Below are 20,318 nucleotides of genomic sequence, written 5' to 3'. Positions count from 1 at the left end.
TAGACCCTAGATCTCAAGCAGAGTGTCATTGCTACATTACCCTTCCATCTCATCCCTTGGATACATAGCATGGCCAGCCTGCTCCATACCATCCAATCAGGTGTAAACATGTACTAAAAGGGAAAAATGTTCTTTACAGTGCTGATAGGAGGATAGACAAAGTTAGAAAATTGACAGCTAAAGGCCAAAAGTACAAGTGGAAAAAAGGGGGGAATATGGAACAGAGAAGCAGCAGAGATCAAAAACAATAGTAAAGAGTGGGCTGTATAGGACATTTATAGGAATTTGAACTATTCATTTAAGAGAATTGATAGGTCCAACTGTTAAAGACTTATAAAAGAACAGTATTAAATATAGTTGCAAATTCCTAACCTCAAGTTAGGCTTTAACTTTACTAATGGGTAAGATAGATTATGATATCTGGATTTTCATACTTAAATAGAAAAGCTACTGATAAAGTACCAACTGTCCAACATGTTTATACAATACTGAAGCATTTTACAACCCCGCTTGCAACAATACAGTGCCAAAACAAGTGCATCAAGCATGGAGATTTCCCACAAGACCAGCATGTCTGAAGTGCTTGGACAGTAGGGGGACCCACGGTTTTGTAGCATGCCAGTCTATGGGAAATATCCACAGACTGTCAAGTGAACTACATTCAAGGTGGACAAAGTACATCCTACCTCCCCCCACAGATATTTTTTAAAGCTAGAGGAGCACACCAAGTTACAGGTACACTTCTGAAGAGGGCAGTCTGCTCTTTTGGGAAAGAGGGAAACCACCTCACATGGAATAATTTAAACATGATCCCAGGATAAGCAAATCAATGACAGGGGCTCAGAAAAATGACCAGATGGTTGGTACAATAATGCAGATATTATACCCAGCTAAACCAGAGAGAAAGCAAAAACCTCAATTTACAGGTCTATGTCTTCACCCCGACATGGTAATAAGCATCTCTAGTATTGAGTATGGTACGGCACACAAGCAGCAAAATTAAGGGTTCCATCTGCAAGGTAGGTGGCCTCACTGTTGACCGTGGGAAATTTAGCAATTTAAGAACCTTTATGGGCAACTACCCCTTCATTAAGGAAAAAGGCAAGTGGAGGTGGTATGAGCACCATGTATCGTTGCACATGTGCTACAGAAGGGTTATTGGGCCAAGACAACTTGAAAGATTTTTGGCAGATACAGGACATGTCAGGTTACCCCTTTGCACCAAGCATGATAAACTAGGGACTTACTGAGTTAGTGAAGTCTCTAGCTTAGTCTGCTACCATAGTCTGCAATCACCATTCTCCTCCTAGTACAAGTGGCTAAAAAAAGGATAACCATTCAACTACTATACTACAAAATGTTTCATACTGTTCCTACCACAAAGTCTCTGAAGCCTAGCAATTTAAACTACCAAAGCCAAAAATCAAAAAGATGTATCCATTTCCAGAGTACATTTAAATTCAAAAGCTTTAAAGGCAGCAACATTACCACCATTCTGGAAATGTGCAAATTCATGGGTTTGGCACAAAACTTACCCAGTAGGTAAGTGTTCAACTGGGTATATTATGCCAAGGGCATACAAGATGTCTCAGTGGTTCACTGCTACCTTCTAAAGATCATCCAAAATAAGATACCCCACTGGTTCACCACTATCATTTGAATACCAAAAATACAGCAGTAAACACCCAATACATGGGTATTATTTCTGCAACTGTGAAAAACAGTTGACCAGCACTTCAAAAAGTAAACTCAAAATCAATAAATCAAACTTATAAAGCATAAATCGGAAGCTTGTCATAGCAATAAAAAGACATCGTCCACACTCTACTACTGGAGAACTTCACCTCATTCCAAAAAAAAAAAAAAAAAAGTCAGCCATTCTTTTACTCAACACCTTTTCTTCCCCTCACAAGAGTGGCAAGATCAATAATCCTAATGAATACTGGCCCCTGACTTACAGCAGATTATGAGAAGTCCAACAATTAAAATTCAAGCAATCCCACCACCTCTCCAATTCAGAGAGCTTCAGGGCACGTGCTATTGTTAAAAGTCCTATCGAAGGTGTCAGGAAATGCTCACCTCACCAATGAACACAGTATATGTTTCATAAGATGTAGACAAAAAACTGACAGGGATAAATTAACTATTTTTCCCCAACACCAGTTACTTCTGGACTTGGCCATACATTCTTATGAAAGCACTAAGCTACTTGTCCTTATGGGCCACTTTAAAGTCCAGTCAAGTTCCTATTCAAAGGTAAGAATCAAACCCTGTACCTTGAGTCTGATGTAAGCACCTTAACCACTACACTAATCCCAACCCCCAATTCTGAGATATGAAAATCTCAGGACTTAGAATATGGAAGATCAGATACTTGGGCTAGGCTCTTCAGTGATGGACTGCAAGCACACTAACTATCCATGAACAAGATTCCCAATTGCTCACAAGCAATGCCTGGTTAAGTAAATTGCTCAAAGTCACTCAGTAGACAAGTGAGGGCTGAGGAAAAACTCTACCAGAGGAACTAACAGCTCAGACGACAACACAGAGGGTTTTATGTTACCATGTAAAGTGCTGCAACTCATCCAGTTTATGAGTAGATATACAATTTGGGGGGAGTACAATATGGGGAGGCTTGCTAGAGGTAGGGTGATGCATATTACACATGAATTGCAATAAATCATCCCACATGAGCAATATACAGCAGGATGAACATAACCAAGAGGAATAATAAGCATGCATCAAACCAGCCATAAGGGTAGTCCATCTGAGTGGTAAACCATTCTGCAAAAGAGAGACTAGACAGGCAAGTGCTGTTACACACATTAGCAATTATAAAGGTTCTGCAAAACTTTAGTAACACCAACTGTTACAGTGCTGCAGCAGTAGCACTAGGACTGTGCCAGGATCAGACCATTATTTGGCTACATCCACAGTTATAAAGAATTTTTATAGTGACAGGATTACAGGTGTGCCAAAAAAAGTGTCTTTATATGTATGGGCTTGGAAGGAGCTGCAAAGGAAGGATGGGAGTGAGTGGGCGGTGTTTTTTTTTTGGGGGGGGGTGCAGCCTTGGCTCACTGCAATAAAGTAGCGTTACAATCCTGGCAGGATCTGTGTTGTATAACCTGCAGACTGCTCGTTTGGGAGGTTGCACATGCTTGGAAAGGACTCCCAAAGGCAGTAACAGTGGGGCTCACAAAGCTGCCTCAGGGTCAAGGGTCACAAGTTAAAAGCACACTCCCTGGAAGCAGTAGGATGCTTTTAGCATATCCTCTCCAGCCCAAGATTTTTTTTGGGGGGGGGATAAGATCACTTCTGTACACCCAATAAATGAGGAGCAAGTGGCAGCTGGTTAGCTGCAGAAAGAAAAGGGATCAACAACTTTGCACTACACTTTGTTGACACTGCACTGGGTGCAAGAACATACTAGATTCACTGTTGTACTCATGCAATGTGCAGGACAAATCTCAATTACAGAACAAAGTTACAGTAGCATTCACTAAACCATAACAGGTCCCAAGTTGCCTGAAGTTAGTACACAAAAATGTGGCCAAGGGAAAACTGGAAGTGATGCAATGATACAGCCCTTCTAACAGAAGAAAGCTGCACACTGACAATACACTTGCCTGCAGCCATGACTTACCGAACAGGAGAAGATAATAGCCACAAGTAAAAAAATTACACCCCCCCACCCCCATAAAAATCAAACAAAGGTAGTATAGAGGGAGAGAACAGCAACTGCAGCAGCACATCAACCATCTAATATTAAGGGAGGTGTTGGCACGGCTGTACTATGTTCATCATAGTAATCACTGCAGTGGCCTTATACTGCTAGCTTACATTTGGGAAGTGAAGGGTCCATGAGCTCCTAGAGAATGATCCTAACAGGCTGATCTAAGTCTAGAAAAGGAATCAAGCCAGTAGTATTTATAAAAAAAGTGTACACAGAGGACCAAGTTGCTGCTTCTTAAAATATTTGTAGAATCCAACACTTTCCAGAAAGCTACAGATGAAGCCAAGGACTTGGTAGAGTGGGCCTTGACCACACCTGGGATGGTTTTGTTACAAGGTAATAACTTTAGAATCATTTGGAAATGTTCTGTATTTAGGTACAAGAGGATTAGTTCTTAAAGAAATCCTTGTCTCAATAGAAAGTGAGGTGGAGTTGCAAACTCTTATGGTGAGTCAACCCTAACGCACTCCTTGCAGGAGATCAGAACAATCAAATTTCCAGGTTAAGAATATGAGGCCAGACGAGCTGGTTGAAATACAGCAAATGTTCACTTGTAAAAAAATTAAGATTCCCAAGGAGGAACCACTGATTATCCTGGAGGCCTCATTTAAAAACCCCCTTCAAAAAACATTTTTACACAAGAATGCAATGAAAGAGGATCCATGTGCAGACATGCTGAAATGCCCAATAAATGACATAGTAACTGTCAGACATCGTACAACCACAGAAATACTAGCCCTGAATGGGTGCTGGTTATGTAGAAAACCTCTCGACATTTGCCAAAAATACGACTTAGTAGCAGGCTTTGTCTCCATTAGTACCTGCTGCACTTCCGCCAACGGGTGCCTAAAGAAAATAAAGATGGCATCATCAAAGCAATCAGCTGAAGTTGCCTGGGGTCAGGGTATGTTACAGAACAGATTTGCTCACAGGGGTGTGTAAAGAAGCTAGTGTAAGAGCCACCAGCCACTCCGAAAGGGTGGAGAACCACTGTTGCCTGGGCCAGAAGGGAGTCAACACAATCACCACCACATCTGAAATATTCTGAAGGAATTCCCAATCCGTGGAAAGGGTATAAAAGCAAAAACATTCCTGTCCAAGGAAAATGATTCAGTTTGTGGCCTTCTTCCATGGAGTCCTGTAGCAGAATTTTGCCAGCTGAAATGTTCTGAGAAGAGGGCAAGACGTCTACTTCAGTAATGCCCACAGATTATCAAATCTTGAAAAACTCCCCAAATTGCCATTTATGAGGGTTTTGTCTTGCTCAGGTTTGTCTGCCACACAACTTTACTTGACAGGATGTATGGTGCCTGTAGTGTGTGCTGTGAATCTACATTCCAAGACAAGACTGCTACTCTGCAGAGGGGGGTTTCTTCCTTGCATGATGTAACATTGACTGTGGTATTGTTTAACAACCTGAAGTCATCCAGGGTACCAAAGCGGACTTAGAGTTGAGTGCCTTGATTACAGCAAGCAGCATTTACGTGCTTGTGCCTGTATGCCCCATGCACTTCTATCCCTCTAAACGGCTTCCCCATTTCAAATGGATACACATTTTAGTCATCCTTTTACTCAACCACCCCTCTTTTCCTTCCCCACAAGAGGCAGGATGAGCAGCCCCAACGAATACCAGTTTCTAACTTTCCAAACATTAGAATTCCAACATATTAAAACTTAAATACCCTACTTCCACCCCAATTCGAGCATCTCAGGGCATGTGCTATGGTTTTAAATCCTGCAGTAACAAACTGATTTGGAAAAACAGTGGTGTAGATATAGGAAACTTGCCTTCTCCACCAAGAGATTTCAGACAAACCCCAGAACTGGGACTTTGACAGCCATGGCAAGACTTGCCATCTTAGGAGAATCAGATGCCTGGAGACCCAGAATCCTGAGGCATTCGCAGTGACTGACGCCAGAATGGGAAATCTTGGAAATAAGCCTTAGATTTTTCTTTCTTTTTTTTTTTAAAGTAGCGGTGGAGAAAAAGCTCCTTAAATTGTATCTAGCAGGCAACCCAGGAACACAATCCTGTGTGATAATCAAATGATTAAATGTTCTCTTTGAATCCCAGCTTTTGTAAGGCCTCTCAACCAATTTAGACTCCTGACACTGATTCTGCAAAGATAAAGAAATCTAAATATGGAAACGATGTTGATGCCATGCAGCCTACAATGGCCCGCAACTGGAGCTAAACACACTGAACACTTGCTGCAGAGGACAGAATCCAACGATCCAAAAAACACTAAGTGTGGATGAAAAGGGACACAATGAGCACCTTAAGTCTTGCTTCAAAAGGAAACTTGTATGAGGAAGAAGGGGTAACCAAGTGGCAGCATTTTGAACTTGGGCACTTTTACTTTGCACCAAAATCATCCTTGAATAAACCTCTCTTGGACCGAGAAGTAAGAACGGGGCTCTATCACTAAGTGAGACAACACATTAAAAAGGACAAAAATTCCTCCCACTGCCACCCGTAACCTTGATGATGGAACTTCAGACTTGCTGTAAAAGAAATGGTACTACCAAGTGTGTGCGTGGGGTGGGGGGTCATAAAGGCCCCTTAGTTGGGGGTGTGAGGATGTGGTCATGCACTCTTTGGAACCTTGCCATTTCTTAAAAACACAAGTTCAAGAGAATTTTGCTAAGACTGTCCATTTTGCTTCCTGGAAAAATTGGATAAGGGTGTTAAAATCCCTTAGCAGGACTAAAAAAACACCCCTTTCTCAGGAAGACTTTAAAATCCAAGGAAGAAATTAAAAACTAAAAAATTTTCACATCTGGGAGATTGAGAAAGCAGCCTGGCAAACCACTGGCCTTACCCTGGTAGCAGTACCAGACTTACACAGACCTGCCCATAGTACCACTACAGCCCTCTTCTGCTTCACAGACACAGTAAACAGTCTAAAAAAAATGAAGGCCTGCAGGTGTCAACTCTTTTTTTTTTGGATATGTCCAAAGCATTTGACAGTCTTGCACCAAATCCTGCTAAACAAACTAAACCAGTATCACCTATCAAATTCCACACTTACCTGGTTCCAAAGCTACTTGACAGGCAAATCATCCGCTGACTTTTTCTAACACTGAAAATGAAAACTTTTTGAAATTTAAGCTGGTAGCATGCTTCGCTAACGCATTTGACGTGTCCTTTTTTCTTATAGCCAGAGTGTGTTCATAGATACGCCTAAAGCGTTCTTATAGTTTTGCCCATATAAAAATGCTCATGAACCACACAAAGCAACATAAACCACATTTACAAGTGTAATGTCCTTTACTATAAAAGGTCTTATTCAAATGCTTAAAAAACACTGCATTACTACCAGAAATATACCTACATTGTTTACAAGATCCACAAGGAAATCCATAGATTTAGTTTTAGTAACACCATCAAAAATATACTTCAGCTTTCTGAGGTACAACTTGGTCAACTATTAATGTGGGAATATTAACATTATTTGAGGGAATGAAAGAAAAACCTTTTTTGAGCACAGATATTTCACTGGGAAAAACTTCGTTAGTCAAATTACAAACGTTAATGTTGTAATCTAGTTCTTTTTTGTGAGTTTTGCCCTTACCCTTGCTCCTTGTTTGAACTTTCCCGGACCACTTTGGGGTTTTCTTGTTCCCTGTTTTGTCCATTAAAAAAGGACCAGGCTTATTAACAGTAGAAACTGCCTGTGCATAAGATGTACTAGCTTGAGTACTACTAGGTGGTAAAATTCCACTTTTGTTGGTCGTTCACTGTCTGCTGAAAAACTTGTGGCCCAGTGTCCTTATTCGAACAATTGACATTATTATTTAAAGTTTCTACATCTGTAGATAAAATGTCAACATTCGAAGCACCTCTCGTTTTTTAATGGGTATGCTGTTTTAGAACTATAAGCGGCTAGGTCCCTCTAACTTTTTTGCTTCCTTTGAACAATGGAAGCTCTATGCCTTTCTAGTTTTGCATTTATCCCAAAATAGAGAGGTGCCAACACATTGAAAGCCTGCGATGTTCTAACATTGGTATCCAGGCTTTCAGTTTGATCTTTCAATGACTCAAGTTCAAATTTGTAGTGTTTAATAAGTGCGTTCATAAACGCTAAACCAGTATTGTTAAAAAGTTCTAACAACTGTGTATACAAGCTATCACCCTGCACCACACAGTTGGGAAACTTAAAGGTTCTCAAACCAAAGGGCGCACATTTTAAGCGAACGTTCTCCTCCAAATAAAACACTTCATCTGTAGAGAAACACTTATTTAGTACAAAGCTTCTCTAACAAAAAAGTCTTTTTTACACACTGAAAACTTGTCTGGACTAGACTGGTTAGCGCTGTCACTTACTTGATTTGTGTTTTATTAACATTGGAGGAATGATGCAACAGATTGTTAGTTGCTTTAAATACTTGCTCGAAAACCTTGTCCGTACACGCCAAAACATCTTTACGTTTATCAGTTGAATAAACATTCCGTCTAGTCTCAGTGGGTGAAACCAATCCTGCTTGACTAGTATGGATTGAACTAGAAACAGAGACTGCATTTCTGTTGGTTATGCTGTCATCTCGCTTGCTTACTTGATAGTTTGGTTGTACGTTCAAACTGTTGGCTGTACAACCGATCTGCCGGGCCAGAGCCTCACTAACTGCTTCATTGATGGTAGAAGTAACAAACTCACTGAAGCTTCTTCCAGACTCTGGAACAGGATGAATGCTGAGGTGAATACTGAGGTTTAGCAGAGTCTCCTGACTATTCTTCCCCTGCCATAACCGGCTAAATTAAACTTCACTTGACACACACCGAAAACCAGTTAAATAAATGCCAGTATATGACTTAAAGAAAACTGCCAACACCCGATACAACGCATTTCGTCCACTTTAATAGTCATGAACTTCATCAGAAATATCATCCCCACATGATAAATCATTTAAATACTAAAAACATCACGTGATCTAAAAGACCAATAAGATGTGTAAAACTTTATCCATTACATCAATCTGCAATATATAAAAGAAATGTTTTCTTTAACTCTTACAGTGAAATATATTCGTACTGAAAAGTGCAAATACTCATCTGTAATGTGTATATTATAACTAACCATTGTGCTTGTAAAAAGCACTTTATATTAACCATGTCATTCAAACCAGGAAGTTGATCTGCATTGAGTAAAATTTGCTACAAGGTTTCTTAACATTCCAAATTAACTTAAAGTAATAAATCATTTACTTTTTCTAACACTGAAAATGTTTGACTAGTAAAGATGAAGTCTTTTCAAATGAAAACTAAATTGATGAATTTCTTTGAAGAGGTTATGACCAGATATGGTTAAGTAAGATATATTAAGAGAAGTTATTGACCTTAGGGCTAACAAAGCACATCCTGCATTAACATCAAACCTATGATTTGGATGTAAACGTGGTGAATAATATAGACTATGCTTGTAGAAATTTTTAGGTTAGCCTTTCCCAATTTCTAATGAGATGGTAACTATTAGAAAGATTATTTGGAATAATTGGAAGGTGGTGTTGGGAAACACTGATTTGTGTACTGTCATTGGTAAAGTTCCACTTTTTACATATAAAAGGACGGTTAACAAACAATCTTAGAAAGTGTCAGTTATGGATGCACGGATGTTTTAAGCATTTCTAATTTTGGTACATTTCCTTGTGGATCTTGTAAACAATGTAGGTATATTTCTGGTAGTAATGCAGTGTTTAAGCATTTGAATAAGACCTTTTATAGTAAAGGACATTACACTTGTAAGACCAAAAATGTTGCTTTGTGTGGTTCATGTGAGCATTTTTATATAGGCAAAACTATAAGAACGCTTAATAGGCGTATCTATGAACACACTTTGGCTATAAGAAAAAAGGACATGTCCAATGCGCTAGCGAAGCATGCTTCCACTTGTTTTAAATTTCAAAAATTTTTCATTTTCAGTGTTGGAAAGTCAATGGAGGATTTATTTTCTGGGAATTTCAAAGTTAATTTGGAATGTAAAGAAACCTTGTGGCAAATTTTACTCAATGCAGATCAACTTCCTGGTTTGAATGACATGGCTAATATAAAGTGCTTTTTACAAGCACAAAGGTTATAGTTATAATATACACATTACAGATGAGAATTTGCACTTCAGTACGAATATATTTCACTGTAAGAGTTTTTAAAGAAGTGACATTTTTATATATTGCAGATTGATTTAATGGATTAAGCGTTTTATACATCTTATTGGTCTTTTAGATCACATGTGATGTTTTATTTAGCATTTAAATGATTTATCATGCGGGGATGACATTTCTGATAAAGGTCATGACTATTAAAGTGGACGAAACGCATTATATCAGGTGTTAGAAGTTTTCTTCAGTCATATACTGGCATTTATCTGGTTTTCAGTGTGTGTCAAGTGGAAGTTCAAGAGAGTTTTGAAATGATTTATTGCGATCTCATTTTTTTATACCACAAAAACCTAGCATTTTAACATGGGTGTGTACACTTACACTGTACATGACTCAAGTGCTGAAGATATTGAAAAAAAAAAAAAACAAGCCACAGCTTGTCAGTAACTACAGGAAGTTATGGCAGGAATGAAAATAGAGAAATACAGCAAATCACAGGAGGCATAATCAGTCTGGACACAATTTGCTATCTCAACACTACTTGTACCAGTAAGCCACCAAATTACTATACAAGAGATGTACAAGTACTCAGTTTACTGAAACGATGCTTCACAATCTTACATAGCACTCTACTTATTACAGCCTAAGACACCCAGTAAAAGTCAACTTGATTTTAATGGTTCCTGGGACAACTATATTGTTGCATTCTTTGAACAAATGTAGTATTAGAACTACTCCTTGCAACAATACTGAAATTAGAAATGCAACTTTTTAACAGCCTCCTTTTGTATAGGTCTGCTAGATTTCCCTCGTTGCTTATTTCTACTGACTATTGCATAACTAAAGATTATGCAGAGGTGTACAGTGATGGAACAATGAAAACAAACCCTAGGAGGGTGCGCACGCGACAGAGAGACAGAGAGAGACGGGGCGCGGGAGAGACACAGAGAGAGCGACAGACAGCGAGAGAGCGAGCCAGAGAGCGACAGACAGACAGCGAGAGAGCGAGCCAGAGAGCGACAGACAGACAGCGAGAGAGCGAGCCAGAGAGCGACAGAGCGAGCGAGAGAGCCAGAGAGCGACAGAGCGAGCGAGAGAGCCAGAGAGCGACAGAGCGAGCGAGAGAGCCAGAGAGCGACAGACAGATCAAGTAGAGAGCGAGCCAGAGAGCGACAGACAGACTGCAGAGAGCGAGCCAGAGAGCGACAGACAGACTGCGAGAGAGCGAGCCAGAGAGCGACAGACAGACTGCGAGAGAGCGAGCCAGAGAGCGACAGACAGACTGCGAGAGAGCGAGCCAGAGAGCGACAGACAGATCAAGTAGAGAGCGAGCCAGAGAGCGACAGACAGACTGCGAGAGAGCGAGCCAGAGAGCGACAGACAGACTGCGAGAGAGCGAGCCAGAGAGCGACAGACAGACTGCGAGAGAGCGAGCCAGAGAGCGACAGACAGACTGCGAGAGAGCGAGCCAGAGAGCTACAGACAGATCAAGTAGAGAGCGAGCCAGAGAGCGACAGACAGACTGGGAGAGAGAGTTTAGAGAGACAGACAGATCAAGTAGAGAGCGAGCCAGAGAGCGACAGACAGACTGCAGAGAGCCAGAGAGCGACAGACAGACTGCAGAGAGCGAGCCAGAGAGCGAGAGACAGATCAAGAGAGAGCCGAGCCAGAGAGAGACAGACAGACTGCAGAGAGAGAGCCAGAGAGCGACAGACAGAGAGAGAGAGAGAGCAAGCCAGAGAGAGAGAGAGAGAGAGAGAGAGAGAGAGAGAGAGAGAGAGAGAGAGAGAGAGAGAGAGAGAGAGAGAGAGAGAGAGAGAGAGCCAGAGAGCGATGCAGAGAGAGAGAGAGAGAGAGAGAGAGAGAGAGAGAGAGAGAGAGAGAGAGAGAGAGAGAGAGAGAGAGAGAGAGGCAGAGAGAGAGAGAGAGAGAGAGAGAGAGAGAGAGAGAGAGAGAGAGAGAGAGAGAGAGAGAGAGAGAGAGAGAGAGAGAGAGAGAGAGAGAGAGAGAGAGAGAGAGAGAGAGAGAGAGAGAGAGAGAGAGAGAGAGAGAGAGAGAGAGAGAGAGAGAGAGAGAGAGAGAGAGAGAGAGAGAGAGAGCCAGAGAGAGAGAGAGAGAGAGAGAGAGAGAGAGAGAGAGAGAGAGAGAGAGAGAGGGAGAGAGAGAGAGAGAGAGAGAGAGAGAGAGAGAGAGAGAGAGAGAGAGAGAGAGAGAGCCAGAGGGCGAGAGAGAGAGAGAGAGAGAGAGGGCGCATGCGAGAGAGAGAGAGAGAGAGAGAGAGAGAGAGAGAGAGAGAGAGAGAGAGAGAGAGAGAGAGAGAGAGAGAGAGAGAGAGAGAGAGAGAGAGAGAGAGAGAGAGAGAGAGAGAGAGAGAGAGAGAGAGAGAGAGAGAGAGAGAGAGAGAGAGAGAGAGAGAGAGAGAGAGAGAGAGAGAGAGAGAGAGAGAGAGAGAGAGAGAGAGAGAGAGAGAGAGAGAGAGAGAGCCAGAGGCAGAGAGAGAGAGAGAGAGAGAGAGAGAGAGCCAGAGGCAGAGAGAGAGAGAGAGAGAGAGAGAGAGAGAGAGAGAGAGAGAGAGAGAGAGAGAGAGGGCGCATGTGAGAGCGAGAGAGAGCGAGAGCGCAGCCTGCTTTCATTTTCTGTAGGTGGCCCGTTGCATTGACTAGGCATTTTACTCCCTACGTCCTAACCACATTCCTATTAGTGCAGAGTACACAATTTTACTACATACCAGCAATACAAAAAGGATTAAAAACAATGAAAAGTAAACTCAGAATGGAACATTAACTTGTTTTATCAAAAAAGCGTCCTGTAGGAGGTGGTTGTTGAGAAGAGAGAGCACTCATCTCCCCAGTGAATAACCTTCATTTTTTTATGAGGCACACAGCACATCCAAAACATTAGTCAGATTCAGACTTGTGCCAGCCTCAATAACTGCCACCAAGGCCACACAAAGTGGATAATTTTAAACAAGTTTCTAACTGAAGTCTATAACAAACTCCAGTTAACTTATTTCACACAAAAAACTATTAGAGACATGAAAAAGTGAACTACCACATAGATTCTATTTGTGAACACAAGTATAGCAAGCGAAGTCAACAGAATCAAATAAGATACAAAATACAAAGACAGAATGCAGCATTAGCCCTCAAAAGGGAAGGATGCAAAAGAGTCGAGACATCTGTTAACTGCATACAGAAAATCTTAAAATCCAGACAAGTGCCTAAATGTGGTTACAATGTCAGCTTAACTGAAATTTACTTGTAATCCATATAAAGCTCAGAAACATAGTGTGATACACATTGTTTACAAGCAGGTAAGGCCAGCCAAAACTCTCCACAAAGGTGACAAAAGTGCCTTTCCTAGCCTTATTCAAACAGCCGACAGATTAAACCCATTATGAAATGCCACTTATTAAACCTAAGAGTACACAGTTTTTACAGGGACTGGACAACTAAAACAAACATTTAATGGGGGTCAACACAAGCAATAGAAGTGGATTACTACACTTGCATCATTCTTGGGGGTGGGTGGGGATTGCCTTTTTTTTAAGCTGAGAAGGATCCACAAAAATGAGGCAACCTACACCTTATGACATCTCAGGGCAGCATGGAAACCATTCTATGGAAAGTAGTGTAAACATCCTGAAAAATCAGTTAAAAGCAATACCAATAAGAGACAGAGGTAATGATTTAAAACATTAGATGGACGACTGACACAGGGACTATTTCAATATTGTGGTGTAAGAGAACCAGGGGAACAGACAAAAGCACCATAAAACAAACAATGAAGCAGCATCATGCACACACTTATGGCTTTAGGTTGCCAAGAGATCATGACAGAATGAGAGGGAAGGGAGGGAGCAAACAAGTAAGCAAAATCTGAATGAAACCGAAGAGGATAATGTGCATCTATCAACTAAATCAAACACAAGACCAATGAAGCACAAAGTGCAACAAACCAGCAAAGCCATTTACATGCTTTAACAGGGTTTACCACATACCTAAAGTTAAAAAATTAAGACTGCTCCGTATGGTATTTATCTGTAGACCGGGATGGGAAAGAAATACTATCACATGAAGGGGAGCAAAATGCAACACCACTGGAGTCTATATACAAAAACTTAACTGTGGCATTCCCTAAATTGACAAAGAGGACACTGGATCCTGCACTTTATAAGACAGGGGTAAAAAAAAAAAAAATACACGAATGTGCATGTACTGAGAAGGGACTTTCAGTGGATTACTTTGAGCAGCTGATGTAAGATTACGCCAGATCAAATTGCAGAATGAGTTTTGTTCAGAGAAAAAAAGTCAATGCTTCTTGATTATATATATATCATTGTACAAAAAATTACATTTTGAAGATGCAGATGCTGTCAAGTATACCAATGGCTGAACCATGTGCAGCAAGGAGCACAAAAAATAAGATGGCTGCCACTGATGCGGACAACATTAGCGATTCCTATACAGAAAGAAATCCCACTTTTCCCCCCAAGTGGTTAGATCTGCCCCCCCCCCCCGCTACAAATGAGTTATGGGAGACTGTACAAGCCTCACAAAATTCAGTCCCACCACTGTGGCCTCAGGTGCTTTTACAAATGATTGAAAAAGCCCAAGTGCTTCAGAATACAGCGTAGTTATTAAAAAGACTATTCTAGGTGACATTATGGACTGATGCAATTGCCAAATGCACAGTGCCACAAAGTAAAAAGGAAAGTGTACAAGTTTAGCAGCAAATATGCATAATGCAGTGTTGCTTACAAAAAAAACGTCCTCTCACTAAACTGTTTAGTGACATGGAAAACGCTTCGGTTCAATATTACAGTGAAACAAAGCAAAGAGGCAGGCAATTTAATACTATTAATGGTTACATACCTCAGAAAGAAAAAAGGCACACATTTTGGAGTTCAAAGATAGATTTTTTTCAACTATAGGATACCTACTACTTATCAAAATTTATTCTGTGATGATGCAGACCACCAGCATTGCCACGACCACCAGGATGTTTTCTGTGTTTACCTGAAAGTATACAAAAGGCAAAACTTACTGCAACAGCATAAAAATGAAAATATTCACGAGTTTTATAAAAATCTGGCAGTTACTCGGGACGTGTCATTTGGCTTGGTTTTTAAAACCTAGTTTTAACATCCACTGCTTAACAGGAGGATTAAAAATGCAGGTCTTCTCAAATCTCTGGTCCCACAAAACCAGATACTTTTCTACTGGAAACTAATAAAAAATGGCAAATATGAAGCTCCTAAAACACTATGTTGCCACAGCAACTGCAAATGGCATGGCAAGCAATAAGTTAAAACCTATTAGGCAGTTGCTAAACCAAATCATATGCCACATCATAAAAAAAATGCAGACGGAAGAGAGAGTGTACAAATAATCTTGCTCCCTCTTTCCCTCAACATGTTGCTGAAATGGTTCAGAATGCTACACAGTGCCCCAAACAATGTACCATCACACCATGTCTTAAGTCTTTATACTCCAAGATTACCAATAGCATGAAGGTTGGGAGACACCTAGGTAATATTTCCTGAAGTATGGTAAACTGCCAGCCTTTTCCCTGAAAGTATGTGCAGGGTGGGGCATAACTGCTCAACCTTTCTAAACTAACACAAGAAATATAAAATATTAAGGGAAAAAGCATTCACCACCATTCTTTATGACATAAGCTGGGCACTGGGAAACCCTCAAAACATTTAAAAATCTGGAGGGGGAAAAGAAAAGGACATACTTCAGCATGCAGCCAAACCAACAGCTACTGGTTCTTTATATTACATGCTGTAACTTACTAATTACATCACAGCTGGACAGAGTCCCTAAAGTAGGGAGAAACGGGGAGATCAGGAAACACCTGAAGAAATATGGACAAGAAGAAAGATTTAATATGGTGCAATATTTATGCAAAGGAGAAACCAAAACTAACCAATACAAAAAGAGCAGCACCAAAGACATTTTAAGAGAAATACAGGCAAAGAATCCAGACATGGAAAGTTTTACAATACAAAAAATAAGACACGGGAAAAGTAGTAACGGAAAAGTTAAACAGAAACTGAGGTTATGGAATAACTGGAAAGTGAAGGATTCGGTGTCGAAAATGTAATTCAGAAAGCACCACAACAGGGTAGAATAATGGATATCCAAATTAAGGGGAAACCAGTGGAACAGGAAGCAATTGGTCAGGTGCCATATGAAGATAATATGGAGCCCTCAACAGGAAACCAGTATAAATATTTTTGAAGCTGGACAGCAAGACAAGGAATAGGAAACAGTGGAAGCTCTGATGCAGTGTTGAGTGATAGGCTGTTAAGTTCCTATACAACAGAGCAACAGATAGCACAGGATAAAACTGGAGAGGATGTACCACAGGAAGATGCTACAGAACCTTCTATAGAATGCACTCAGAAGTGGTAAACAAAGGAGGTACCCTCAGTTTGAAAGAAAATGAGCTAAAAGCTTGGATTTAACAGACTGTCCCGAACCACGGACACTGCAAAATATCAGAAGTCTGAAAACAAATTAACACGGAAATTGGGACTGTTCAGAGATCTCCACGTGATATAATGGAAGTAAACAGGATATATTACCGTGCAGCAAAATAACCAATACAGTTCTACCACAAGAACACTGGGTAGTGAGGGAAAGGAAGGGGTGAAATCTAATACCATCATGTATACATTGAATAGAGAAAGCTTTAAAGAAGTATCACTGTTACAAAACTAAAGAGGGAAGAGATTAACAAAAATACTAAGATATAGATGTGATAAAAGCAATGAGCACTATTAGAGCAGACCAGGATCCATCATGCACTATTACAAATAGCTAAAAATTTCAGCACAGGCAGAAAAACTAAGATAAATATAAAGGAAGAGTACAAAATAAGCAATTTATTGAAGACTCAAAAGTTTGAGAATTGAGAAATAAGGTAAAAGGATTTGAAAGGCCGCCAAAAAAAAGTAGAACTAGAGACATTTTGGAGAAGTATCTACGAAGTGCCTGTGGAACAAAGATGCTAAGTGGACAGAAGCTAAAGAATAAGACGTTTAAAGGTACAGGATAAAGTAACAGCCACAGAGATTGAAACAAAGCTAAAAATTCCCTCTAATTGGAAAACCCTAGGCCCACATGCAGTACCCAACTTTTGGCTGAAAGTAAAATCTTTGCACGAAGCTTTAGCCATGAGCAAGAACTACTTATTTGTGCACCCTGAGCAGACACCAACCTGGTTAACAGGAAAAAATTATGCTTCTATTTAAGAGTGAACCTGCAAGCTACCCTAAAAATTTTAGGCCCATAACTTGCCTTCAGACGACGTATAAACTACACATGGGAACTGATGCAGACAGTTTAGAGTCACAGAGGAAAATTCAATTATGGCAGTAGAACAAAAGGGCAATAAGAGTCATATGGAACAAAGGATCATTTGCTGTTAAAGTCATAGTGGAGAACTGTAAAAAGGGGAAGAACCAACGTATTGGCATGGATCGACTAAAAAAGCATTTGATAGCATCCCACATTCATGGAGAAAAAAAAAAAAAAAGTGCTTAAAATGTAGAAGATGCATCATACACAGACTACATTACAGTGACCATGAAACAGAGGCAGACCACTTTGAATTTTTATCCCTGGGATAATAATGTATCCTTTATCATGGTTTAATTGCAAAGAGAGAATATTCCAGGGGGACACTGGCACTGCTGCTATTCTACCTTGCCTTAACCCATTAAGCTATCTACTTAACAGCTTAGGCCATGGCTATAATTTGGCTCCTACAAAAACTAAGTGTAAAGACCAAGTCTTTGTCTATGTAAAACTGTACAGCTCATCAGATGAGGAACTGAAAGGACAACTGAAAAAGTTGACAATTTGCAAATAAAAGAAAGTCATTTGGTCTTGATGTGCAAAAGCAACCTTTAAAACAAAAACTGCAACAGGAAATCAGTTTGGGACAAGAACGTGATATAAAAGAACTTGAGTAAGAAAGAATGTATAAATATTTGGGAATCGAAGGATCAGCAATAAAAACACGAACAAATGCAAGTAAAACTTAGTAAGGAATCGAAGGATCAGCAATAAAAACACGAACAAATGCAAGTAAAACTTAGTAAGGAATCGAAGGATCAGCAATAAAAACACGAACAAATGCAAGTAAAACTTAGTAAGGAATACTTCAGAAGACTTGCTCCTGAAAAGAGCACTGCCATCCAGGAAAAAAATCCAGGCTATAAAGCAGTTTGCTCTTCCTGTCCTAACAGAGTTTTGGAGTGATTGACTGGCTTGCATAGATTAGAGGAAAACAAGAATGCTTCAGGCTCACCAAGTGATTTACAAAACTCAGTGCATACCAAGATTATATATTCCCTGTTCCAAATGAGGGATGGGCCTCCTTGAAATTGATTATATGTATAGATATGCAATTGTGGGACTCCACACATCTGCTGACCTCAAGACCCAAACAGTGAAAGTTTGGAAGCACGAGGAGAATAAATCTGAGATGACTTCTCAGTTTACTCCAGCAGAAGCATATCCGCACAAAGCAGGAATGGAAATCCAACCAGAAGTAGATAAAAAAAAATAAAAAATACAAGCTGAAGGACCAGATGAGATGGCAAAAAATGTGGAAAAAGCATAAATATAGTTGCAAGTATAAAAAACTTCTGGAAGAATCTCATGTTGATCAGGAACAGGAATGGTTGAAGAGAGGCAAATTCAAACCAAGAGATGAAAAGTTAATATTGGCAGCCCAAGACAGTGGGCTGTGTACACAAGTTCACTGAACAGGTTTTGTAAAACCCAATTGGAAACAGTCGCACACCTTACTGCTGGTTGCAACATACTAATGGCAGAACGACTGCATAACGAAAGGCATGTGCATAACGAAAGGCATGTTGCAAGACTGTTGCACTGGGGATTGTGCAAACATTATGGTATTGAAGCGGCTGAAACACACTGGACACATGAGCCACAAAGCCCAACAGAAAATGAAGTCTATATCACATGGGATCACCCATTACCAACAGTTCAGAAGATAGGTGCTAGAAAACCAGACACAGTGGTCCAAGAAAAGACAAAAGTAGCACTGCTCATTGAAATCGCCACACCCAGCGACTAGTGTCTTGCGTAGAGACAAAAAAAAAGATTTGCAGGCAGAAATAAGTGCAATGTGCAAGAAAGATATCCAAACAGTTCCAATAGTAGTATGAGCAACAGGTCACAATCATACTTGGATAAGCTACCAATCCATGTAACTCTGCACGAATTGCAAAAGGAGTCATTACTTGGCACACTGTTGGTGCTGCAAAGAGCACTTCTGGCTGACAGTGAAATACTACATTTCATTAACTTGAATCGTACTTTAACTTAGGAATGGGGTCCATCCACCATCATGGTATAACCCCCATTCTCATCATGGTATTAGAAACCCAAAAGATCTGGACACAAAAAGAGTGAAACATTTTGAAAGTGTGCTTTCAGCTCAAGTTTTACGTGTACTGCAGCATCTGGTAAGTAAACTGCCAAGATGCAAATTGCATCAGATTCATATATGGGGCATTTTTTTTTTTTTAATATAAAAAGCTTCAACGGAGAAAAACATGATCCATATAAAATGTAATGTTTCCCTGCATGACACCATGCAAGGTGGCTGTCCAAAGCTTTAGTGGATGCCTCAAATCCCCCCACCTTCGGCTGATGTCACTGAGGTTGAAGATAAACTTGATAATCACCAATGTGGGAAATTTAACTAAAGCTTGCTTTTATGCCTGAATTTGCTAATGAGGATGCAGGCCGGTACTTTATACACAAAACACAGTGGTGTTCACATGCAAGGCATGACAGCTTAACGCAACGCTTCAAATGCAGTGCAGATTAAGCTTTACAACATGTTTCACTTCTAATACTCGTTAACACAGTGAAAACTATACTTGGCCTTTTTTCTTCTTCTGGGAATCAAGTCATTTACTGAACTTCTTCCCCACGAGATGAATTCATCAGTGACTGCAACAACTTGGAGTAGTAAATGGTGCAGTCAACATTTAACTCATTTGAACAATTAAAACTTTAGCAGCCAAGTTGCCTAAAACTTCATATTTTCATACTTCAAAATGTAGGATGCATTTAAAAGCAGTGAAACCTAGCCATAGAAAAATATAGTAGTAGTGGTCACTTCATCAATGTGATTGAGAACATTCACCTGCTGCCACACCTACGGTTAAAATTTATGCCCACCTCTTAAGTTTTCAGCTTAGATGACCAAAAATTATAGAAAGAAGCTTGAAATAAAGTTATTTGAAAAAATTTGCTATGGCTTTCCTTTCCACAATATCACCATCTTTAACCACAGACTCGAATACGTAAATAATTCAAGTGTCATGTACAAGGAGAACCATCCTAAACAGTAAGGCACCACTATCACGGTAAATTCCAATAGAATGTTGAGTTCAAAGAGGTGAAACCAATCTACTGCACAGTATATCAAC

At 40.2% G+C, this 20,318-nt stretch overlaps 1 protein-coding gene across 1 annotated transcript in view; it reads right to left on the bottom strand.

Annotated features, from left to right (window-relative positions):
• The window catches only part of RPL27A (ribosomal protein L27a), a 59,712-nt gene that overhangs the window by 20,504 nt on the left and 18,890 nt on the right, over positions 1–20,318 (bottom strand). Inside the window, exon 3 of the mRNA XM_044058944.1 lies at positions 14,775–14,850. Within this exon, the coding sequence (XP_043914879.1) occupies positions 14,775–14,850 (76 nt within the window). The remainder of the gene's footprint in view (positions 1–14,774; positions 14,851–20,318) is intronic.

Source organism: Protopterus annectens, chromosome 17.part0 (genome assembly GCF_019279795.1).
Source record: "Protopterus annectens isolate FY-2018-M chromosome 17.part0, PAN1.0, whole genome shotgun sequence".
NCBI lineage: Eukaryota > Metazoa > Chordata > Ceratodontiformes > Protopteridae > Protopterus > Protopterus annectens.
Note: the sequence above shows the minus strand (reverse complement) of the source record. Positions and strands in the feature narration are given on the sequence as shown.